Here is a 25,871-nt window from a genome sequence, read left to right on the forward strand (position 1 = left end):
CCTTGAGGAAAAATAAAAACTAAGTAAGGGCACAAGACTCCAAGGTCAAGCTCTAGTACAGGCACATGTGCTCGTTTTATGATTTATGAACTCATCCTCACAACAATGACTGAAGCAAAAGACAAAAAGACAAACCAAAACAAAGCAAAAAACATTTTTGTGAGAATATGGCATCCAGAACTCTCATACATTGTTAGGTGCAAATTAACACCTGTATTTTGGAACACTGTTCAATAGTACTGAATGAAGTGAAACCTTGTGATCACTAGTAACTCCATACCCACGTTATAACATAAGGAAATGCATTCCTATGTTCATCAAAAGATAATGGACCGGGCTGGGAAGGTGGCTCAGTGGTAGAGTACTTGCTTCACATGAATGAGGCCCTGGGTTTGATTCCTCAGCACCACATAAATAGAAAAAGCTGCAAGTGGCACTGTGGCTCAAATGGTAAGAGTGCTAGCCTTGAGCTGAAGAGCTGAGGGACAGCACCCAGTCCCAGAGTTCAAGCCATGACCAACCCGGGGGGGGGGGGGGGGGGATAATGGACAAGAATATTCATAACAGCACAACTCATAATACCTAAAAAATAGAAAATAGTTAACTGATCATAAAACAAAAATTGTATGAACAAAATACTATACAATCGTGAGTTAAATGTAACTGTACACAAGACAGAAGAATCTCACAAAGAAAATATTGAATTAAGGAAGTCAAACACTAAAGACTTCATCTTTTACACTTCAATTATGGGGAGGGAGATGGGAGTAGGGGGGGGAGATTAAATATAGTCACTGGTATGTGCTGGCTTATGGCATGTATGAGGCCCAGGATTTGATGCTCAGCATCAAACAGCAACCCTCTAATCATGTTCTGGCAGAATGTTCCCCCTTCAAACTTTCCCACTGATAGTTTCTTAAAGTATGAGGTCTATTCAAAAACATAAAATGCTTTTTTCTTTCATGTGACTGTTTCTAACGCATTTATAAGATTATTTCTTTGTATGTCCCTCCCCCACAGTATAACCCCTGCTTTTACTGTATTTGATGTTGTTATAATTTGTGGAGGGGAAGGGAAAAAACAAATCATTTAAATAGGGATACAGGTGGACCCATTGCAACAATGAGACGTACAAGTCATATGTTGAAAACGAACTTTACAACTTTGGTGGTGGGGGGGGTGAGAAGGGTTGGGTGGGGGGGGCCGGGGGAAGATGGGATGGGAAGGGGAAACAAAGGAGGAGGCTACAATGCTTGATAAGAAATGTACTCAGTATCTTGCCCATGTAATTGTAACCCCTCTGTATTTTCACAATAAAAAAAAAAAACTGAAATTGGGCCCACTACAACTACGTTTTTTGAATGTTTCATATTTTTTAAATTCATATGAATTTCCTCTGTATCTACGCATATTAAACAAAAATAGTTCCCTTGAAAATATTTGAGAAAACCTAACATTGAAGGAAAACGAACAGCGGTCATCCTTTCTTTGCAGGTATTTCCGGCACTATGTGGAAGACTCCAGTGTAAAAAGAATGGGTAGAAAAGATATGAGTTAGGGTTCAATAAACTGGTTCACATTTCAGATTAATATTCTCTAGAGACTTTGGGCAAGTTACCCACATGTTTTGTGCTGATGCCCTTATTCATAGAACAAACTAATGACACACTCTCACAAGGTGGCTCTGAGAGTTAAATAAGAGTACTGGAATGAAAAGAAAAAGTCAACAAGCTGTTTGCTGCAATATATATATTTTAATTCAAAGTGAATCAACAGTAATACACCATAAATTCTTATTTTGACACTCACCAAAATAGTCACCTGGAAAACCCGCTTTTTGTGACAAAGTACAGAAGGCTTGGTCACATTTAAATCACTGAGAACTAGAGAGAAATACTATCGCAAACTGTAATAGACATTACATCCATAAAAATTTTCCCAGTCCTTATTGTAATATTGCACAGTGCAATTGCTACATGGCAAACTAGTGTAGCATAAAAGTAAGAGCAAAAACAAACAAATCAAAGAAAGCCACAAGTCTAAAATTGTTGAACAGCTAACAGTTCAAACTTAGTAATCAAATCTATATTACTGGGTTCATTAAAACAAATCTTTCTACACCTTGCAGTGTATGATTTAACTTGTACTTAACACAAACCAAGTTTAAACTTAGCAGTAAAGATTTTTAAAACAAAAGGTTTTGCTTATATAGAAGCATATTTAATTAAATACCCTGAAGGAAAATAATCTAAAAATCAGAATTGATAAAAATCATTTGCAAATTAAAATAGTATGCAAATATGCAGCTTAAAATTCATGCAGTGTTTTATTTAAGAAAGCATTAAAACCAAAGATAATGGATTAAAATGGTCTAAAGATGGCATAGATCCAGATGTGTTTGTCAGTGTGAAGTTTAATCTTCAGCAAGATTTTGAAGTTTGAAATGTTTAAGCACATTAAAAATAAAGTCCATGATTGCAATTAATTAAGAGTAGCATATGCCTTTAACAAGCATTACAGTTGTAGTATGAGAATGTTAACCTTTACCATTTATGGTCACTTTAACAAGACTACTCAGTCTTGGAACTGAAATGCAGAAAATACCTCATTTCAAGGTAGCAAACAGCCCTGAACAAAAAGCACATGGCGCCAGCTTTGTACCTGTTGTGAGCTGATCGATCTTTTTCACTTAGTATTTCTGAAACATCCATTGGCAGCATTGATTCTTTTCCAAGAAGAGAGCAGATACCAGTAATCTGCTAGACCATATAAATAAAATTAGAAGGCTGTGGAGGGCCGTAAAGTTACTCAAATAGTGATTCCATAAATGTGTCATGTGTAAATCATCTTCTAAATTAATCTTAGCCTACTCTTTTTTATGTGTTATATGTTTTCTGTTTATATAAAATGCATAGAATTGATTACTAAAAACACTGAAACATGGGGAAAATTAAGTCCTTCATTTTCAGTGTGACTAAAAATGTACTGCTGGTTTTTATTTTATGATCTAATACTGTGATTTTTAAAATCAATTTCAGGCACATTTATTCCATCGATGATTATTAAATAAAACACTGCTTTGTGTTAATGGAGTAAAGAAAAGTTTATCCATTATTAGCTTATCGTCAATGCTGTATTAGTGGTATACAATTCATTTACTAAAGAAATGCTGTAAATCCAAAACATTTGAAGAGTTTTACACCCAAATGCTTTGTACTGTTTATTCCAGTAAATGCTGTAAGATTATATTCCAGATTTTTAAGGAAAAAAAAGTTAAGTCAAGCCTGCAAGATACAGCTTTCTCAAGTGTCTACAATGCCAGTATGAAAATAAAAAATTAAGTTACACTGATACATCCAAGATTTTATATGCAGTGATGAGCACAAACATTAAGAGATAAAATACTGATGCAAAAACACACCCCAAAATAACATATGCAATTATTTTCCATCATTTACAATACAGTAGTTACAATGACACTCCAAACAGAAAAGCAAAGTAAAAAATCAAAACCCCAACTTCTATTTCATGTAGTTAGATTTATACAGAAATTAGAAGGCTAAATAACAACTAGTTAATCATCTAATTTCACAGCTATCTGAAGTGGCAATCGTTATATAGCAGCTTATCTATGATACATTCAAGATAAATGATACAATTTATTACTTGCCTGTAAGCTAAAACAAAGCCTCAGTTTAATACCTTTCCTTAAATCCCACCTCTACACTACAATATACTTGAGGTCTATGCAAAAAAGTTAGCTACCTTTTATATAAGAAATGGATGATTAAGTCTTTGGTGCTGTAAAAGCAACTTCATTTAAACATCACCACCATCACCACCAAGGTGGGGGAAGGAAGGGAAAAACCCAAGACACACTTCCTAGGAAAAAAAGCATGTAATTTCTGTCCCTGACGGAATGTATTAAATAAGCAAACACCACCAACAAGCAAAACAAGTACTATAATGTAAAAATACTTTTAAAAAATAACCAAAAAACGAAACCCTCTCACATGCATAAATGAAAAATTGCACACAAAGAACTCACATCTTTTCAAGCTTCAATAGTAAATATTCTGCTACTATTTATTAAATACTGCATGGTTTGCCCAAGCTAAGATGAAACCACATCATGAATCAATGAGCATTTCGCATTTTCTTTCATTATCTATTCAAAGTCATGCCTACTTCACCTCTAAACATTTCATCAAGTCCAATTGTACAGCAAACACTCCCAAAATAAACTTAGATTGTATTGCTGTTTCACTTAACAGTATATAAAATGCTGTGCTGTGACAGTTATCAACTATCCATTAGATACTGAATCAATTTCTCTTAAGCACTACTAGCTGCTTGCTTTTCTTGAAGCTAGATCATTCTGAAAAAATCAGACAGCAGATTTCTTCTATAGCAAACATGCTGCCCCCTTAATAAGGAAAAAACAGCTACCACCTGAAATCATACCACACAAAACCAAAAGTGAACATTACTCTATCAAAAGAAAACTAAAGAGTAGGTCTGGATTTTAAGTGCTGCAGTCCTCAACATTTATAGATAGGTAATAACATTAACAACCTCAAATATTTAAGGCACTATGTGTGGAAACGGTTTACAATGCAGCTGAGATTATTAGAACAACATTAAGAGCAAAGTCTAGGCAACATTTTGCCCATGCAAAAGACACATGCAAATGTAAAGAACAATAGCTCAATTTCTTAGGTTAAGTGACCCAACATTTATACACTAAGACACAGATAATACAATTCACTTGTATGCTGTAATTCTGACATATGTGCATCAGTTGCTCTAAGTCTGTACACAGAATGGCTTCCCAAATGTGGACGTGTCTTGCACTAGTTAGAAGGCAATTTTATAAAAAATAGCAGGAGCAAAACTGGACTTCTGCTCCCATAAGTCACCTGTCTAGAGTTACTACATAAGAAGATAACATGACCAAAGACAAGTTATACCAAATGTGCAAAACACATTAAAAGTGAGATTTTTTTTAAAGCTCAAAGTTGTTTAAATTGCACCCAAGTCTACATGATTCAAAAATAATTTTCTTGTGCCATGGCTAATATTTATTAAATACCATGTTTTTATTTTTTTAATCAAATGTTTGTATCATTGAGCTTCCTCAATATATACTGTTTCGACTTTTCACATATATGGATACTGGCTGAGCTTTGTTGGACTCAGTGGAAATCCAGCATACGCAGGTGATGCTGCGATGTAAGAATGTGGTGGGAAGATTGGTTTATATTGAGTCTGATGAATGGTTGGGGATGGTAACAGACGGGGATTTATGCCCACAGGGACTTGGTGAACTATGCCACTGGGATGGGAGATATTGTAAGTTGGATGCTGTAACATAGGTCTTGAGGTACATGGAGAGGCTAAAAGGTGAGCCACTGGTGCAGCACTACTGAGGGTAGCTGATGATGGGTATGGAAGTAGAGTGGGCTGTCCTCCAAGGTGTGTACTTCCAGCCAGATGGGCATGTACTGCTGTGTGGTTAGGACTTCCATGAGAAAGAGTGAATGGATTACTGGTAACACTAGTAGGGATATAAGTTTGCTGTCTTCGATGTCCAAAGTTTCCATTCCATTCTTGATGCCCAGATCCAAAATGCTGAACCTAATCACAAAGAAAAAGCTGACTGAATAACATTTTATAAGATAAAAGGAAACTTTATAAAGGTTATAAAAGACTTACTCACAGTGGATATGACAATTTAATAAGTTATTACAACATGTTACTACAATGTTAACACTGCCACTACTACTGCTCGTACCATTCTTGTCTGTTTCACTGCTAACAGCTACCATTTATATAGCATTTATTTATGTAAAGCTAACAGTTTATATTTTGAATGTTATTAAGTTTCTATGATAAACTATTATGTAACTTTATTAAACAATCTCATGATATAACCATGATTTCCATTAATTCCAGATATGTTGAAGAGATTTGGCTATAGTAGTATATATAGTACTTGGCAAAGTAAAGATTTTGAAGCCAGCTCTAACAGTGCTAACTGTTACCTTTTCTTTCCTCTAGTGAAATACATTTGTTGAGCAAGCACAGCATTCAACAGTGGATGATCACCCTGCTAACACATATCAAATGATTCCCCCTACTAACACATAAGAAGTATAGCCACCATGCAAGGTATGCTGCTGTGCATGCCTGTAATTCTAGCATTTGGGAAGCTGAGGCAGGAGGATCAAGTTTAAGACCAGCCTGGGTTACATAGCAAGTTCCAAGCTTCCTGACCTAAACAAGGAAGCAAGCCACCAATCCTTTAGTGTATGGTTGCAATTCTCTAAGAGAATTAGAGAACCTAAGAATTTATAAGTTCTGTGGAAACTTTGCTAATTATCCTATTAGGTAAGGATCTCATTAATCACTTGGATAAAGGAAAATATTATTCAGACTACCTATAGTAATCTTTTCTCCTCTTAGTGAAAAAACAACTGGTATACATGACTCCCAAAGACTGGTAAGAGTCACAAACCAACACACCTGACTGAAGTTCAAATGCTGCTGCTGGAATGCTGATGTCAATTTTTGCTGACGATTTCCCACTGCAGGAGGCTGATTTAATCTTCCCGGGGCAGATCGTCCTTTTAGTAATGGCTGGCATGTAGACTCTGTCAATAATGAAACAAAGTATTAGAGTGGGTGCTTATTTCTTCTCTACTGAAAATTGCAAAAGCCTTTAGGTATTTTATATAAGTGATCTGAGGACCTTAAGTTTTAATTTAAAACTATGTGACTTAAAAGCATTGAATGATATCAGGAGATGTTTTTCATATGACAGATTTACCTGGGTTTGCCATATGCTCTTCTGCATTTAATCCACTGTCTATCCCCATTGGTGGTACCACAACAGTACAAACAGCTGGCTTGGTTTCTGTGTCAGCAGAGGTATTATTAACCAGTTCTGTGTTTTGATGGGTGTCCTCCACAAAACTACTCTCTGCAAATGGACTGTCGTGCCCGGAGGAGTCTGAGGTTGGAGAGCCATCCACAGTATCACAACCACTTTCTTGTTCTTCATCCGACATACTACAAAAAAGTATTTTTATGAAGGATATTTTTGCAAACATTATATTCTGTCTTCAGCAAACCGGTAAGAGCTTTATTCAAAAAGAAGTACTGTTCTAGATAACTTACATAAAATGTACAAGCACATAACAAGTATGTGACCTGGAAATTTCAGAGTTCTAAGGTTAATATTTGTGCCTTTCTGAAAAATCCTCCTTGCCTTTGAATAAACAGATCTAGCCAGTCCCAACTTTTTCTTCTCCTCATCTTTTCAGGTCCCAACAAGATCCTGCTCTTTATTTCCATCTTATTACCTATTTTAATCACTCACTTAATAATTAACAACTTGAAGAATCTTATATGTAACGTTTTGTTATTTTTATACTAATATTTTATATTAATATATATTGTATTATGTATATATTACATTCTAACCAACATTACAAGAACTTATAAGAGGGTGTAGTAAAATTTCTTCATATTTCCCACAGAAGTTAGTCTATTAAGTATTTAATACATATTACCTAAGGAAAAACAGAAGAAAAATATATAAAATTAACTCTTAAAAGTCTTTTAAAGATTGTTGTCAGTAAGAAAAGGGTTTGGGTTTTTGTTGGTTTTTGTTTTTTGTTGGTCATGGGGCTTGAACTCTGGGACTGAGCACTGTCTCCAAATTCTTCAGCTCAAGGCTAGTACTCTACCACCTGAGCTACAGGGCCAGTTCCGGTTTTCTGGTGGTTTATTGGAGATAAATTGCAAGGACTTTCCTGCCGGGGCTGGCTTTGAACCTTGACCTCAGATATCAACCTTTCTGAGTAGCTAGGTGTGAGACACTGGTGCCCAATTAAGAAAAGTATTTCTACAAACTAAAAACAAACAAACAAACAAAAAAACTGCATCTCATGTTGGGAACCAGTGGCTCATGACTGTAATCTTAGCTACTCAGGTGGTTGATATCTGAGGACTTGGCTTCAAAACCAGCTTGGGAAGACAAATCCTAGACTTTCCAGTTAACCAGCAAAAAGCCAGAAGTGAAGGACCTGGGGTGGCTCAAGTGATAGAATGCCAGCATTGAGCAAAAAGACTAAGCAGGAGGTCCTGAGTTCAAACCCCAGTACTGATACACACACAAAAGTGCATTGTCAGGGCTTGTTTCAATGTGCTAGCACATCATAATGTAGGAGAAGCTTAGTACTAAAATGAAAATGTAAACCTTTGGCTAAAAGGAAGGTAGACAAGAAAATATGATTACACTATAGACAATGGGTTAATCAGTATTTTTTTACAAAAATATTCTTTATTTTGCTAGAGTATATGTTATTACTCAAAATTTAAGTCGTAATAGTAGTTTGTGAGCTCAAGTTGACTACATTTACCCTCATTTACATTTACCCTACCATTCACTCTCCCCTTCCCACTTGATATGCACTCCACAACAAAGCCTGTGTTACTCCCTGGTCATTTTTTTTTTAGTATATATTAACTGTACCAAGAGGTCCAACTGCTACTTTGCATGTACATATATTGCATTTAAGTCAGAATAATCCTCTCTATTGCTCTCTTTCCCTAGCCTCTCTATCCACTCTCATGTTTTATAGCTTTCAGCAATGTTTCTCATGCCATCTTCAGACACAATGTATTTTTATATTAGACAATCATTCTCTTTCTCCCTCACGTTACCCCCTCAAACAGTCCCATAGTTAAAATCAACTTCTATATATACAAATAGACACACAGACATATCTAAGAACACTTTTTAAAAATTCCTTTAAGCAGATGATTCCTCATTTTTGTTCCTTTTTAACTAACCTATTCATAATAGTTTATGAAACTTATTATGTAGTATGTCATATTTATTTTATCGTATTTTTTCTAATGGATTTTTTCTCAAATATTGTTGATTTTCATTTTTTCAAAAAAATTGATGTCTCTTTAAAAGTAATTTCTTAGACTTAAATTTTTCAAGTAGACCATTGTTACAACAATAAAGAAAATTACTATAAAAACCCAAATCTAAACCAGGCACCAGAGTCTCATCTTGTAATCCTCACTACTCAGAAGGCTGAGACCTGAGGATCCCAGTTCAAAGCCAGCTCAGGCAGGAAAGTCCATGAGACTCTTATCTCCAATTAACCATAATTGGAAGTGAAACTGAGACTCAAGTGGTAGAGCACTAGCTATCCTTGAGCAAAACAGTTCAGAAACAACACCCAGGCCCTGAGTTCAAGCCCTAGTACCAACACAAATACGCACGCAATTACTTACACACACAAACACACACACACACACACACACACACACTCTTTACAAAAACTGGTTTCGTTCAGAAATTGTGTTCTAGAGAGAAAACACAGATTGAGGCTGGTGGCTCACACCTGTAATTATAGCTATCTGAGGATTGCAATTCAAAGCTAGCTCAAGCAATAAAAGTTCCTGAGGGGGCTGGGAAGGTGGGTCATTGGTAGATCACTTGCTTTGCATGCATGAGGCCCTGGGTTCGATTCCTCAGCACCACATAAGCAAAATGAAAAAAGCCGAAGTGACACTGTGGCTCAAGTGGTAGAGCGCTAGCCTTGAGCTGAAGAGCTGAAGAACAGCACCCAGGCCCAGAGTTCAGGCCCCACGACTGGACCCAAAAAAAAAAAAAAAAAAAAAGTTTCTGAGATTCTCTCTTATCTCCAATTAAGCAGCCAAAAGCTTTAAGGGAAACTGTGGCTCATGTGGTAGTACACCAGCCTTGAATGGAAAAGCTAAGGGAGAATGTGAGGCAATGAGTTCAAGCCCCAGACTGGTACAAAAAAAAAAAGAAAGACAGAAAAAAAAAGCCAGGCACCAGTGACTCACATCTGTAATCCTAGCTACTGAAGAAGCAGAGATCTGAGGATTACAGTTTAAAGCCAGCATGGGCACTAGCCTTGAGCACAAAAGTTCAGTGATAGTTCCCAGGCCCTGAGTTCAAGCCCTTAAGATCAGAAACAAGAGGGAGCTGGAAAGAGAGAGCAAGGTGTGTGTGTGTGGGGGGGGGGGGGAGAGGCAATAGGAAGTTGGCAGACATTTATTAATTTACATACAACAAAAAGAAAGCATGGGCTCTTATTAGACTTGCTGTTTAGTTTACATGTGTGTGTGTGTGTGTGCGTGTGTGTGCGTGCGTGCGTGCGTGCGTGTGTGTGTGTGTGTGTGTGTGTGTGTGTGACTATGAAATTCTTTTACCTGTTTGGCCTCTTGCAAGGCGATGGGCTAGACTGCCCTGAGGAGCTGGTGCTCAAAGTACTATCAGGACTACTTAGCGAACACATCCGGTCAATGTTCAAAGTGCTCTGGCAAGCTTCACAATCTAGACTACCTTTGCATCTAGTGGAAGACAGAAGGGAAAAATAAAGTCACAAATGAGGAAATACTCTCAAAGTGGCCAAAATTTACAATCCTGATTCAAAGATAAAAAAAAAAAATTTAGAATGTGCTACATGGACCAAAATTTAAAGCTTACAAATAAAGGCAAAATGCTCAATTACGCCTAATATTATAAGTCCTCTCTACACAGAACTTGATTATCTTATCTCATTTGAATGTTTTACTCCAAAGAACAGTGACAAGGAGCAAGTCTCCAAAAGTCATCTTCTTGCACTCCAAAGAGCCAACCCTCCTGAGCATGCGCATCTGGCACTTACTCTCTGAGTGAATGTCTGGGAGACGCCTCTTCCTCATCGGTGTCACTGCTAATAGTGATCACACTCACAGCAGGACTCGGGGAGTCAGCGATGATGATGGCTTGCCGCTGTTTATCTGAGAGTGATGAATCAGAGTCCTGTCTGACAGACGTTTCACAGCAACTTCTTGCCTCTCCTTCTGAGTTATGATTGTCCTGTGTTTCTACACAACTTACTTGTTCGACATCTTTCTCATTTACTATCTTTGGAGAAATAAATGCTGAGTGTGGAATATTGGTGTTCTGCAATGAATTACTCCTGCAACCAAAGGAATAATTTGTGACTTCTATAATCCAAATATAGAAATGACTTTTCTAAGGTATCTTTTCAGTAAACTAAATAATGTAAACCTTCTTTTGAGTTCATGTATATAAGTAAGTGATATATCATGAGTTTTTGTAAAATAGAAGTTATTATCTCTAAGAGTATCACTGTATATTGCACTTACATACATTTAAATGAGCATTTTTTTTGGTAATATCTGAATGTCTACAAATACTACATTAAAGATAGGTAATAAAGCAAAAGGGCAATAAAGACAATCTTACCAACTGAAAGCATTTATTTCCTCTCTTCCTGGCTCCCATTCCATAAGTTTTACCAAAATACCTCTGAGAAATTGAGAAGGGAGCTCGCTTAGTGTTTGTAACAAAGCTATTGAAGAGGTCATTTTGATTACAACAGAGCAACCCTTTAGCATAGCATGCAAAACTCACTTTAAAGACTAATTTTTAAAATGCAGAGTAAAATTAAAGTACTAATCAGACCAACCTGTTCTGGCATAGTTTGTTTTTCTTAGTTGTGGCAGGCTGGGGCCAGACAACATGTGCAATACCCACACTGATAGGCTGAGGGGCCGATAAAGTTATCTGATTGGTTAGAAGAGGTTGTGGCAACACTGAGTTGTAGTGATTGCTGTGAGAAATCATTTTCCTAGGGAGAAAATTCAGAAAGATTGCATCTTTTGTTTATCAACATCAACACTGCAGACTGTTCACAAAGAAGTACTTTCATTTTGAACTCACCCCCAGTCTCCAAGTCTTTGTGAACCAGCCACACCATCAGAAGTTAATGTCGCAGCAGCAGGAGCCATGGGTGTTACTTGTTGCCAGGCAGGTACCAGCATCTGCTGAGTTCTACCAGACCAAGTCTGCTGTCAGAACAAACCAATCACACAGAAATGACTAAGTTACAAATGATATAACTCAAAAGCTAAATGCCATACCCTATAAAAAGGATTGACTTCCCATCTATCACTTTCATTACTTCTCAGCAGCCCTCAAACCCAGTATATAATCAGTACCTCTATAAATGTGTAAGGAAAACAGCATATATACAAAATTTAAATAAAAAAAAAAAAAAGAATCACAACCAACCTGTGAGAGAACTCCTGGTCGGAGCTGCAGGGGCTGCACAGCTGGGGCCTGAGTGACAAGTGGCACTGTATTGTCTACCCTTATGGAGTAACTCGTAGGCTTGCCATGTGCTGCAGGAATACCTATGAAAACAGAACAGCTATTCAGCAGGAGAATAACTATCGCCTTCTGATTTAACTTCTAAGATTATTTATATTAAATGTAAAGAAATGCTTTATTCTGGTGGCGATTATATCCACTTCCTACATAAAACTTTCATAACATGAACAAAGGAATCTATGAGGATAGTGAGGTTCTTCCTATACACTTGGAAGTACATCATTCCCCAAACTGTTTTGTTTCACAGTATGAACTAAGAAGCTGAATCATTTACTATTCTTGAAACATTTCACTTCCTCTTTTACTTTTTTGGAAGCACTGGGTTTGAACTTAGGGCCATATACTTTTTAGGTATATGCTCTATCATTTAAGTTATGCCCCTCCCTGACAAGCTGGTGCTCTTTATTTTTTAAGTTATTTTCCAATAGGGTTCTTGTCTTTATAGCAAGACATCCTTCTTAGCTATGTTTCCCAAGTAACTAAGGATATAGAAGTGAGTCATGATACCCAGCTTTTTGTTGGTTGAGATGGACCTCTTGAAATTTTTGACTGGGCTGGTCTCAAAGTGTAATTCTTCCAATCTATCTCCCAATTATCTAGGATTACAGGCATGAACCACTATACTCAGCCCTTATTTCCCTTTGTAATTTGCTACTATAGGCTTATTTTATTTTCAGATAGTTCACCTGGAAAGGTGAAATGGGCTTAAAATTCTGAAAACCTAGCCCATCTTTCCTTTCATACAAAAACTCTCTACACTTTCTTTGAAAGTGCATCAGGATCTCATACTCTTGTCACCAAAAGGGGAAATACATTACATTTCACAATTCAATAAACATGATGGCTTACATAAGGAATGGAAATTTGGGGACTTCTGAATTTTTGAATGGCTCATATATTTGCTACACTTGTACTTGCTATCATATTTCAACCTCTAAAAAAGAAAAGAAAAAAGTAACCTACTCTGCCTACTTTGATGATATAACAAAATTTGCCCATTATAGTACACTGGACTAATATTCCTAATAATTCCTAATAATATTCCTAATGGACTAATATTCCTAAGCAACCTGCTGGAATTCCAAAACAAATATTTTACCATTTCACATATCTGCTAGAAAGATCAGAAAATAGTCACCATGTTAATCCTGATAACATTAATATTTCTCTTCAACACATCACAAAGTACCTCATGAACACTGGCTTACAATATTGAACTTTGTACAATATTGAACTTTGAGACAGCAAAGTGGTATCAAATCCACCATATAAAGCTTTGACTAACAAGATTTTAGGGTATCTACCCAAGAGCAGGAAGCAATGAACAAGTATGCATATATGGACATGTCAAAATGAAATCCCTTGATACAATTAATGTGTTAATTATGCTTTTACAAAAGCAATTAGCTGGGCACTGGTGGCTTATGCCTGTAATCCTAGCTACCCAGCAGGCTGAACTCTTAGAATCGTGGTTTTCATAGCCAGCCTAGGCAGGAAAGTCCACGAGACGCTTATCTCCAAATAACCAGCAGAAAACAAGAAGTGGAGCTGTGGCTCAAAGTGGTAGAGTCTTGATTTTGTGCTTAAAGAGCTCAGGGACAGTGTTCAAGACTGAGATCAAACCCCACAACCAACAGAAGAAAAAAAAAGCAATTAACTAAATTCCCTAAAGATGTGGCTCAGTGGCAGAGCATCAGTAAGTGCTCAAAGTCATGAGTTCAAGCACAAACAAATAAAATTCTCTATGTCACAATTCCAGATTATTATACCAATCACCTTCAATATGGACTGGTAGAATTACTTAAACACAATCACTTGAGATTAATGATTAGGGATAGTTGGTAAAAAGTCCTTAGGTAATTTCATTAATCACATGAATACAGAGCACAATTACACAAACTAAGTTGACTTGCACATCACTAGGCAAAATAATCCAAAGGTCCCATTGTCATACATGCAGCTTGTCACTGCACAAAACACTGTAACACATGGCTATGGTTATATAACACAATCAGTTTTTAGATGAAAGTGATGTTAACATTTCACTGTTATAAGAAAAAAAAATACAATTCCTCTTTTCTGACTGAAAAACTATATATGTATATATATTTTTTTACTACATGAGTACTAATCCTAAATAGTTAACTTTGTCTTATTTATTTTATCTTTTTTTCTGTTTCTGTGCCAGTATTGGCCTCATTCTCTCCCTTAGCTTTTGCACTCAAGGCTGGCAACCTACCACTTGAACCACACCTCCACTTCCAGCTTTTTCTGGTTAACTGGAGAGTAACACATGCCTAAATTCAAAGTGCCATGTAATGAAAGAATACCTTGAATAGCTGGGGGACAGATAATCAAGGTCTGCTGAAAAGCATCACCACACCCAAACTGTGCAGTTCCTGCTTGCAGAGGTATTCCATGGTGCACAACTGAATGAGCAGACGTGGTCAATGCCTGAAACAAGCAATGTTCCACAAATTATACAAAACAGTCCTTCAACTGCTATAACATAGGCTGGATAAACAGAATCCACATGCATTTCTCAAACTATAATTCTACACGTAAAATAGGTCCAGAAAATTAAAAACAAAATTTGGCCAAACTAAAATTTAAAAATTGATTCTATGAATTTACTTTTGGTACAGTTAGAGCACCAAGGGCAGAGTAAGAAACTTAGATGAGAAAAGAGGAATAATTAACTTTAGCAGCCATGTTCCAATTGTTTGAGATTTAAAAAATCAGCCATACCAATTCCTCTCCTGTTCTGTACCATCTAGCTACACAACATGACACTTGTATAACTCAAGAGCAATGAGCTACCATTTTGTTTTTTTTAAGAGAATAAATTACTAACAGCAGTTAAATTCTTACCTGACTTCTTAATGTTCCAATTTTAGTAAAATTTGCTGGTAGAGTAGCAGCACTACTTGAAGCAACTGGTCTTAAAAGTGAAGTTTTATTGTGATTATTTGTGTCACATGAATTTGGGTGGGATTTACAAATATCCATAATATGAAAACAGGCCTTTACACTGCAAAAGAAAAGGTATTGTATTTGAAGTTAACATACACTAGCAAAATAAAAATTATTTGGACATTTATAAGTTCCAGGCCAGCAGGGGCCCTTTCTCAAAAAAGAAAAAAAAAGTCAAAAAAACAAATTGCTTAAATAGGGTTACAGGTGGACCCATTGTAACAATGAGATGTACAAGATGTTATGTCAAAAAATGAACTTTACAACTTTGACCCCCAGAGGGGGGCTGGGGGAGGGCAAGGATGGTAAGGGGAAACCAAGGAGGAGGCAACAATGCTTTTTAAGAAATGTACTTATTATCTTGCTCATGTAATTGTAACCCCTCCGTATGGTATTTTCACAATAAAAAAAAACTTATTAATAATAATTAAAAAAAGAAAAAAGGTCAAACCTCGTTGGCACCAGTGGCTCACGTTGGTGAATCTAACTATTCAAGAAGCTATGAAAGATCCAGATGATCAACGTTTGAAGTTCATACCTATGACTTCCTCATTTAGTGTTTTTAAAACTAGAAACTAGAGTTGTTCAGGTTTTTCATCCTACAAAAAAAGAAGTTTGAAGCCAGGCTCATGTCTATAATCCTAGCTACTTAGGAGATTGAGATCTGGGGACAGAGGTTCAAAGCCAGCCAGGATAGGAAAGTTCAAGAGACTTCTGTTCAATTAAGCACCAAAAAAAAGCTAGAAGTGGAGCTGTGGCTCAAGTGGAGAGTGCTAGCCTTGAGCAAAAAAAGCTCAGGGACAGAACCTGGCCCAGAGTTCAAATCCCAGGATAACTGTTAGGAAAAAAAAAGGTTTGGAACTCAAAAAATTTGGAAGATTTGCCAAGGAAATTTTGATCGGTTCAGCCTTCAGAATTTGAGCACAAAACAAAACAACAACAACAACAAAGACTTCTTTTCCTTCCAGATGCAGGGAAGAAAGAGGAAGAAAAAGCAAATGGCACGGAGGGAAACAGAATATGGAATTTGTAGGACTCACTCAAAAAGGATTCACTCCAAGGCCTGTAGAAACTGAAATGTGACCTCCGAGGGAAAATTGTTTATACTTTGTTTTATATGCCTTTGCTTTTTAAGGAGGAAAGTCATGTAAAAGCAAACCACTGGGGCTAACATTCAGATTATGGTCTAGTTTTATTCTGTCATTTAAGAGATTGTTAGCCCCATCTTGTTTTATTCAGTTTATCTAACTTTAATGAAGGAAAGTCATTTTTACAACATACTGATTTTCTATAGACCTATACTATAACTTTTCAAGAAGCAATACAAGGGGCTAGAGACTTTACTAAGCTGGTAAAGTACCGGCCAATAAGAGAAAACATCCTGTACTGAGTTTGTTTGGACAAAAAAAAGAAGCAGCAATATCAAAGACATAAAATAACATACTGGTTGCTATGAGGGAAATCTAGAAGATGCTTCATATTAACAAAAGGATGGTTCAGTGTCTCAGCTGGAGTAATTCTTAAATCTGCATCAATCAGCAACATTTTCTTCAACAGACTAACAAATTCTCTTCTATCAGCTTTCTCAGCCAAAAGATCACTTCCTTCCAAATCCATCACTGTGTTCACCTAAGAAGTCAACATGAAAAAAAAAAAAAAAAAAAACATGAAAAAAAAAAAAAAGAAGTCAACATGTCAACACACAGAATAAAAATGAGCCAGAATATAGGTATGATAAAATTAGTTGTTTTTTTTAAATACAGAAAATAACAGGCAAATACAATTCCCTTGAAGCAAAGAACAACTGAAGTTAACAAATCCTCAAGGTATTTTGATATGCCAAATTCAAAGCAGGGAGAATTTCTTTTTTAATTAAACAAATACCCAATTGTAAGAAGACATAGGGAAAAGCAGCTTTCTAGGAATTTTCCTTTTAAAGAATATCATGTTTTATTATCTAACAAGACAGGTAAATTAAAAAAAGAAAAAAAACACAAAGACAAATGCTGTTTATCTTCTGAAAGGCTGAAAACTTCGAACCAATCTCATTTGGACGACTTAAAAACAGCAAGCACTCTATTCCATTTAGAAGATGAGTTACATGTTTTGGAATTCTTGGCATTCAAGTTCTATCATCTTAAGCACACAAGACTAAAAATGTGACAACAATACTCACATGCACTATATCATCCAGACTATTGAATATGTACTTTCTGGCTTCTTTAGACTTCATTCCTGTCTCTGTTTCATGTTCTTCCAGTGTCTTATTATATGTATCAAAGAAAAAAATCACATATTATTATTTCTAAATTTCTACTTTTTAATCTTAGCATATATGCTTAGTCTAATATTAAGAACTCTAACACAAGAATAACTAGCAAATGTGTGTTTTATGCAAAGTGAAAGAGCAGTGCAAAGAATGGTATTCCAAGCCTGTACTCCCAGCAATCAGGAGGCTGAGGTGGAAGATCTCCAGTTTAAAGACACCTGGGTTATAGAGCAATACCTTGTCTCAAAACAACAACAACAACAACAAAACTAATTAAGGGGCTTGAAAAGGTGGCTCAGTAGTAGAGTGCTTGCCTTGCATGCATGAAGCCCTGGGTTCGATTCCTCAGCACCATATAAGCAGAAAAAGCTGGAAGTGGTGCTGTGGTTCAAGTGGTAGAGCACTAGCCTTGAGCTGAAGAGCTGAGGGACAGTACCCAGGCCCAGAGTTCAGGTCCCATGACAAAAAAAAAAAAAAAAAACTAATTAAAAGTTAATTGCTGAGGATTTACTGCTCCCCCATCCCCAAAGTCTTGCCAACTTAGTATAGGTAAGAAGCGGATAGATTCAGTCGTTTGCCTATAAAGCTTAGTGATGCAGAAATGAGTGGAGAAAACACAGCACAAATGTTATTATACACATAAAAGTTTAAAAAAACTAAAGATGATTTAATTATATTGTTAGGTTAGAGAATGAGCTAAATTACTTGAATTTTCTTCTGACAGAGGGTCAAAAACCAAAATTCAAAAGGATGAAATGTAACAAAATAAAGGCAGGCATGGAAGGGGATTAACCATGCATATGAAGCTTTCTAAATATTGCCTTTTTAATGAATTACCTTTAATCTCCAACCAGAATGAGACATATCTGTTTCTCTGCAAAAAAATCTTGTGGACTTTGTACCCACATTTAACAACTGTTCTCCTGGCAAACCTTGAGTCTGAGAAATGTATCGAATCTGAAAAATAATTCAAAAAACAGTTTATCCTTTAATATGATAGACATTAATTAAACACTTAGATCAGATACTATGTTAGATGTTAGATCAGGAATGAAAAAAGGTCATATATGCCCTAAATAAATTTATAACCTAGTGGGAAAACAATCATAATTATAAATAAACAATTATAATTATATAAGAAAACAATTATACAGGGCTTAAAGTACCAAAATAAAATGCATATTTAAGCAAAACAAAAATGCATCCTTAAAAATAACTGCAGTCAGAGTTCTTCGAGAAAAACTCAATTTATACTAAAGTCATAATGCATGTAAATGAGAAAACTAAAGAGAGAATATTCATACATTCAAAGTAAACAGAGATTTACTAAGGGAGAAAGAAGTATGAGGGGATAAAATTAGCAACTAAAGGTAACATTTAAGGATGGGTGAGGGGATGCGGCCAGAGTAGAAACACAGTTGTCTGAAAAGAGCAGAGCAGTACATTCCAGAGGGGTTTAGATTGATAGCCTGGATGAATTACCAATGGAGACTCAGAAAGATGAGATGCTATGAGTCAGTAGCCTATGGAAGCTGTGCCTATTGAGGAAGAGACACAGTTATGAATGAGCTCTCTCAGGGAACATATTAAATCCTCCAGCTGTCCAGCGCTGGTGGCTCACACCTGTAATCCTAGCTACTCAAGAGGCTGAGATCTGAGCATCATGAAAATGATCTCCAATTCGCCACCAAAACCTGGAAGTGGACCTGTTGCTTAAAGTGGTAGAGCACTAGTCTTCAGCAAAACTTAAGAGAGAACACCAAGGCCCGGAATTCAAGCCCCACAACATAAGCAAACAAACAAACAAATCCTCCAGCCTCAGAACCGCTAAACTTCATGTTTCCTCTACCAGGTACATCTACTCCCAAGTATGCACTTGGTTTTCTCACTTCCTTCAGCTCTGGGTTCAACTGTTACCTTATATACAAGACCTCCAAAGCCAATTACACGAGAACAAGCTCTGCCCTTTCTCAATAACCCCAGACCTCCTGGTTGCTTTTTTTTCCATCATGCTTTTCACTCTCTAGTATCATTTCCTTTTACTTTCTATTTTCTTACTCCACCCCAATAGCATCTAAGTTCCATTAAACGAGGGATTTCATTGTTTGCCTCCAGTCCTCCCTAATACCTACTTAACCTCTACTTAACCTCTCAACTCATTACTCTCGCTGCTACCAAGCATTTTTGAAAAATATACATCTGATTGTTACTTTCCTGTACCTACAATCACTCAGTGCCGACATCATCAATTTCAAACATCAAATCATGGGCTGGGAATGTGGCTCAGTGGTAGAGTGCTTGCCTAGCCCTGGGTTCGATTCCTCGGCACTACATACAGAAAAAGCTGGAAGTGGCACTGTGGCTCAAGTGGTAGAGCGCTAGCCTTGAGAACAGAGAGACTCAAGGACAATGCCCTGGTCCTGAGTTCAAGATCCAGGACTGGCAAAAAAAAAATCAAATCATGATATATACACCCACACGCCCACACTCACTATCTCTTCCTTGTTCTTTTGTTTGTTTGTTTTTGTGCCAGTATTAAGGCTTGAACTCAGGTCCTCATACTCTTGCTTGACTTTTCTACTTATGGCTAGTGCTCTACAACTTCAGCCAAACCTCCACTTCCTCTTCCTGCCCTTTTATATTCTCTTGTCCTTTAGGCCCATCCAGCAGCTGATAAACGTTGTATGGCCCTGCTTCTCTTTTTTAGATTGCTAACTTCTTATTAACTTATGTCCCCTCTTCACCAAATCAATGTTAAGCTTTTACCAATCCTCTTTCAAGATCCAGTTCAACCCGGGTGCTGGTGGCTCACGCCTGTAATCCTAGCTACTCAGGAGGTTGAGATCTGAAGATCATGGTTCAAAGCCAGCCCAGGGAGGAAAGTCTGTGAGACTCTTATCTCCAATAAACCATTAGAAAACTGGAAGTGGCACTGTGGTTCAAGTGGTAGAGAGCTTGCCTTGAGCTGAAGAGCACAGGGACAGCATCAAAGCCCAGAGTTCAAGCCCCATAACCGACAAGACAAAAAAACAAAAAGATCCAGTTCAAAGCATACACTTATAATTACAGCACTAGGAAGACAGAGACAGAAGGATTCAAATTTTGAAGACAACTTGAGCTATTAGCAAAACTCTGTATCAAAAAAAAATAAAAGACCAAGATCAAGAATCTTCTTTTTTCAGCCAGGTGCCAGGGTCTCACACATATAATGCCAGCTACTCAGGAGGCTGATATCCAAGGGATCAAAGTTCAGAGTCAGCCTGGGAAAAAAACTTCATAAGGCTCCATCTCCAAAAGAGCCAAGCTGGAGGTGTAGCTTAAGTGAAAGCTCATTAGCCAGGCAAGTGAACCAAGCAAGCAAGTCCAAGGCTCTTAGTTCAAACAAGCACAAGGGAGGAAAAGAGAATCTTCTTATAACAAGCAAAGGCAATTACACCCCTTTGCATTATATCAAGACATTGAGAGCATAAAAACTATTCCCCCATAGCAAAAAAAAAAAAAAAAAAAGAACAGCAAGGACTTACAGGGCATTGGCCATCAGCACTTGGCTAGAACATAACAATTTTAATGCACTTATAATACAATTATCTTTTTTTGTCAGTTGTGGGGCTTGAATTCTGGGCCTGGGCGCTGTTCCTCAGCTCTTCAGCTCAAGGCTAGTGCTCTATCACTTGAGCCACAGAGCCACTTCCAGTTTTCTGGTGGTCTACTGGAAATATAGAACCTCATGGCCTTTCCTGCCCCGAAAGGCTTCGAACTGCAATCCTCAGATCTCAGCCTCCTGAGTAGCTAGGATTACAGGCGTGAGCCACCGGTGCCCGGCCACTTGTTTTATCACTAGATTGTGAGCCCCTTTACAACATAGTCTTTTTTTTCCTCTTATGGGCATATATTAGTAAAAATTAGCATTCTATTAGTACAAATGGGTTTCGCTGTGATGTTTCCATGCATGTATACAATGCATCTCCCCAATCACACCCCTCTATCATCCTCTCCCTTCCACCTCTTGGAAGAACTTCAATATGTTTTGTTGTTGTATGTTCATACATATCTGTATAAATACTTTCATTATATTCATCTCCATTACCCTCTTCTTTTCCTCCTTCTTCATATCCTCCTCCAAAAGGAACTGTGTATCCCTGATTTTAAATTAAGCAACAACTCAAATCTCATTACAAATTAGCTTTATTTCACTGAAGTGTTGTCCATTTCCCCCACTACCACCCCCTAAATAACTAAATTCCATATTTTAAGGAAACAAGAGAATGGGAAGAAAAGTATTAACGGTTCAGTACTTAGATACTACTGCACCATATATAGGAAAGCCATTTGAACAAACACACAGTGGCTAAGATGCTTAGGAATGCACATGAAAAACTATGATGGTAATCTTTGAAAGCATGCAATTCAGTAAAACAAGTACTTAAGCACACGATTTTCAATTAAGCAATCAAGTGCCACAGTGAAGAAAATAACCAAGCTAAAAGGCCACAGAGCACAGAACAATGTTCCTGAAAAATAAAACAAAATGGCAAGTAAGCCCTGACTTTATATTGGTCATGATGCCCTTTCAGTTTTGAAGAGAACATGTTGTATCCAAAATCCTTATTATGAGACCTGACTGGCCTTTCCCTCCCCTTTCTTCCCTGGTTAAAGAGTGGAGAGGTACTCAACTCATAAGGGTATCATTCATAAACTGGCTCCGTGAGCACAACCAAAAATAAGCTACACAAAGCAGGGTTACAGTATCAGAAACATGAAGTAAGAAATACCAATCAGTGTTGGAGCATGAGCTGAAGGGTTACAGGAACTTGATGCTGTACAACCTAACCATACAGAAATTGCATAGGGACTTAGGCTCAAAACAGAACCATTGGGGCTGGGAATGTGGCTTAGTGGTAGAGTGCTTGCCTAGCAGCATGAAGCCCTGGGTTCATTTCCTCAGTACCACATAAACAGAAAAAGCCAGAAATAACACTGTGGCATAAGTGGTAGAGCAAAAAGAAGCTGAGGGACAGTGACCACGCCCTGAGTTCAAGCCCCAGGACTGGCTAAAAAAAAAAACAAAATCATATGAAAAACAGTAAGTCCCACTGTTGGTCCAGCACCACAGGTAAGTTCTGCCCATGCCTAACAATTCTTCCAGTGTTGCCTTGAATCTAAAAGCACCTACAACTTCAAATACAAAAAAAAAAAGTCAATAAAAGGTAAACAAATGCAGCAATGGTACTCACTGGACACTATGTTGAAAATGAACTATACAACTTGTGGATGGGGATAAGAGGGGAAAACTGGGACAGAGTAGGGAAGGAGTGACTTTGTCCAAAAAGAAATGTACTCTTTACCTGACTTATATAACTGTACCCACCCTGTGCTTCACCTTTTTAGTAACAATTAAAAGTTTTAACAAAAGAAACCAAGTCACTTTGTAGTTCCATTCCCGTTGTTTTAATAGCCCACACATATAAATTAAATGTGCTCTTATTTCATCCAGCTTTCTCCCCTTTCTGCTTTCTCCTTCCCCCCACCCCCTCCTTTCTTTTCCTTCCATCCTTTATTTATTTATTTTTTTTAGTGGTACTAGGGTTTGAACCCAGGGCTTTCACAGGTAGTCTACTACTTGAGCCATGCCTCCAGCCCTTTTTGCTTTAGTTATTTTTGGAGTAGGGTCTTGCTTTTTGCCCAGGCTGCCTGGACCATGATTCTTCTGTGTACTCTTCCAACATAGCTGATGGTGGGTGCATGCAACCATACCCAACTTTTTTTTGGTTGCGGGGCTGGGGAAAGGGGGTGGTTGGGGACAGGAGTCTCGTAATTTTTTTGAGCTAGCCTTGAACAAAGATACTTCTGATCTAGCCATTTTTGGCTTGAACTTTTTATTACATAAAACTTGAAATTATGAAATAGAACATAAATATAAATTCATATTTTTAGACTCTATTTAAACTCAAACCAACACTGACCAAGTTGGTAAGTTTAACCTCCAATCAACATTTGTCAAGTAAATACTGTCCAGCCACTATAAAAGTACTATTTAATTCCATAGAATACTTTTGATATTTTCTGGTTAAAAATAAGCTAAGAGGCTGGGAAGGTGGCTCAGTGGCAGAGCGCTTGCCTTGCATGCATGAGGCCCTGGGTTTGATTCCTCAGCACCATATAAGCAAAAAGAAAAAAGCCGGAAGTGGTACTGGGGCTCAAGTGGTAGAGCGCTAGCCTTAAGCTGAAGAGCTGAGGGACAGCGCCCAGGCCCAGAGTTCAGGCCCCACAACAGGGCCCAAAAAAAAATAAAATAAAATAAAAAATAAATAAGCTAAGTACTATATGTAGTTTTAAGACAATATATCTACAATCAACATTGGAGTTATTGAGTTATTGAGTATCAGTAGGTCCTTCACATACACGTGTAAGTGTGTGTACAAATAAAATGCACATGAAATGTGTCATGATAAATGTTTAATATAGTCAGTACCTAGCTGTCAAGAAAAATTCAAAAAGGAAGTCCTCAGAAACAGTGATGATGATCATGAAAAGGTTGAAATACAAATAACAAAGTTAAAATGATCTGAACATTTTTTCCTACTGATTTAAATTTGATTTTTAATATATAACTCTTAAGAACTTAGTGAATATATCAACTTAATCATGTGTTCAAAACTTCTATACTCATTGATTTTCTTTGTTTTATTAATTATAGAAGGAAATATGCTAAAATTTCTCTTACTATTTTTCTTTACATCTGTCTATTTCAGATGTGTATTATTTTGAAGCTACTATGAAGGTATAAAATATAGAACTGCTAGGTACTAAAGTTTAAATGAATTTTCCCAAGTTAGCTGGGTCCCGTCTTTAAACAGTAAATATACCATATTTTGAGGATTTACTATATATAAACAAACATGGCCCCCAAAAATTAATTTTAAAAAAAATCAAAAGAAATTTCAAAAGCAAAACCGAATGTAGATATAAATAAATGAATGGTGTCAATGTCCTATCTGGAATGTCAAAGCTGATAACTGGAATAGAGAACAGATGAGGGATATCCTATTTGGTGATCCTATCACATCCTAAGTGAGGTAATTATAATCTAAGGAGATGGAGAAAATACTTAATAGTTTTGTTTTTACCAGCCCTGGGGCTTGAATCCAGGGCCTGGACACTGTTTCTGAGCTTTTCTGCTCAACGTTAGTGCTCTACTACTTGAACCATAGCTCTATTTCTATTTGGAAGTTCATTGTTGATAAAAGGCTCACTGAATTTCTTGGGATTGTCTTTGAACTGTGATCCTCGTATTTCAGCCTCTTCAGTAGCTCGGATTACAGGTATGTATGAGCCCCCGTGCCTGGCCCACATTAATAGTTTTAAAATACATGAACACCCTTAACCCTCGATGCACCCCCAGAAATTCCCTTACATGCTAATCAGGAGCTCTACCACACACATTAATGGATGCAAAAAGCATGATCCCAATAGTTTAGGACTCAAAGAAAATATTAAAGAGAATTATAAATAGAGTGCACCTTTATCTTAAAAATAGACATTTAGCCAGGCGCTGGTGGCTCATGCCTGTAATCCTAGCTACTCAGGAGGCTGAGATCTGAGGATCACGGTTCAAAGCCAGCCAGGGTAGGAAAGCCCATGAGACTCTTATCTCCAATAAAAACAACTAGAAAACCAGAAGTGGCACTGTGGCTCAATCGGTAGAGTGCTCACCTTGAGCTGAAGAGGGCAGGGACAGCACCCAAGCCCAGAGTTCAAGCCCCATGACCGACCAAAAAATAAAATAAAATTTTGGTAAGACCAAAGTTTCTGAGTAAGAAGAATGTACTTAAGAAAGTAAATATTTTGAAACCCTGAATAAAAACTATTGATGCTATATGATAGTGATTTTTTTCAATCACTTTATAATACACTTTTTTTGGAGGGTGGGGGGGTCTGGTCGTGGGGCCTGAAATCTGGGCCTGGGTGCTGTCCCTCAGCTCTTCAGCTCAAGGCTAGCGCTCTACCACTTGAGCCACAGCGCCACTTCTGGCATTTTTCTTTTTGCTTATGTGGTGCTAAGGAATTGAACCCAGGGCCTCATGCATGCAAGACAAGCGCTCTACCACTGAGCCACCTTCCCAGCCCCTATAATACATTTCTGAAAATATTAATATATACCACATAACACTTGGCCCAAGGGTTTAGTTTGGTTTTTTGTCTTTTACTGTCGATTACAGAATTTAGGAAAATTGGGGTTTGGTCAGGGCTTTTATCTTTAAAATTGCTATTATAATTCATTCATATCCATCCATTTGACAAGGGAGGAGAGGTGTCTGAGTTTTCTCTTCTCTATATAATAAGATAACAGATAATCTCTGTAGTCCTTTATAGTCCTAATCAATATCAGTTGTC

General features: G+C 37.2%; 1 protein-coding gene across 5 annotated transcripts in view; it reads right to left on the minus strand.

The window, feature by feature from the left end:
* Window positions 1-1,734: 1,734 nt before the first annotated feature.
* Window positions 1,735-25,871, minus strand: part of Hipk3 (homeodomain interacting protein kinase 3) — a 90,405-nt gene continuing 66,268 nt past the window's right edge. Inside the window, exons 4-17 of one of the 5 annotated variants that reach the window (XM_042691695.1) lie at window positions 18,315-18,434; window positions 17,385-17,471; window positions 16,653-16,837; window positions 15,107-15,266; window positions 14,566-14,689; window positions 12,137-12,258; window positions 11,786-11,910; window positions 11,532-11,693; window positions 11,309-11,371; window positions 10,722-11,018; window positions 10,264-10,404; window positions 6,830-7,071; window positions 6,526-6,653; window positions 1,735-5,637 (exon numbers count right to left, since the gene is read on the minus strand). In XM_042691695.1, the coding sequence (XP_042547629.1) occupies window positions 5,161-5,637; window positions 6,526-6,653; window positions 6,830-7,071; window positions 10,264-10,404; window positions 10,722-11,018; window positions 11,309-11,371; window positions 11,532-11,693; window positions 11,786-11,910; window positions 12,137-12,258; window positions 14,566-14,689; window positions 15,107-15,266; window positions 16,653-16,837; window positions 17,385-17,471; window positions 18,315-18,434 (2,433 nt within the window). In that variant the 3' untranslated portion in view covers window positions 1,735-5,160. Of the gene's footprint in view, window positions 5,638-6,525; window positions 6,654-6,829; window positions 7,072-10,263; window positions 10,405-10,721; window positions 11,019-11,308; window positions 11,372-11,531; window positions 11,694-11,785; window positions 11,914-12,136; window positions 12,259-14,565; window positions 14,690-15,106; window positions 15,267-16,652; window positions 16,838-17,384; window positions 17,472-18,314; window positions 18,435-25,871 lie in introns of all 5 variants that reach the window. The other 4 variants (XM_042691694.1, XM_042691697.1, XM_042691696.1 and 1 more) reach the window with 4 other exon arrangements.

The sequence above is a fragment of the Dipodomys spectabilis genome, unplaced genomic scaffold (assembly GCF_019054845.1).
Source record: "Dipodomys spectabilis isolate Male_0828 unplaced genomic scaffold, ASM1905484v1 ptg000145l, whole genome shotgun sequence".
NCBI classification, from domain to species: domain Eukaryota; kingdom Metazoa; phylum Chordata; class Mammalia; order Rodentia; family Heteromyidae; genus Dipodomys; species Dipodomys spectabilis.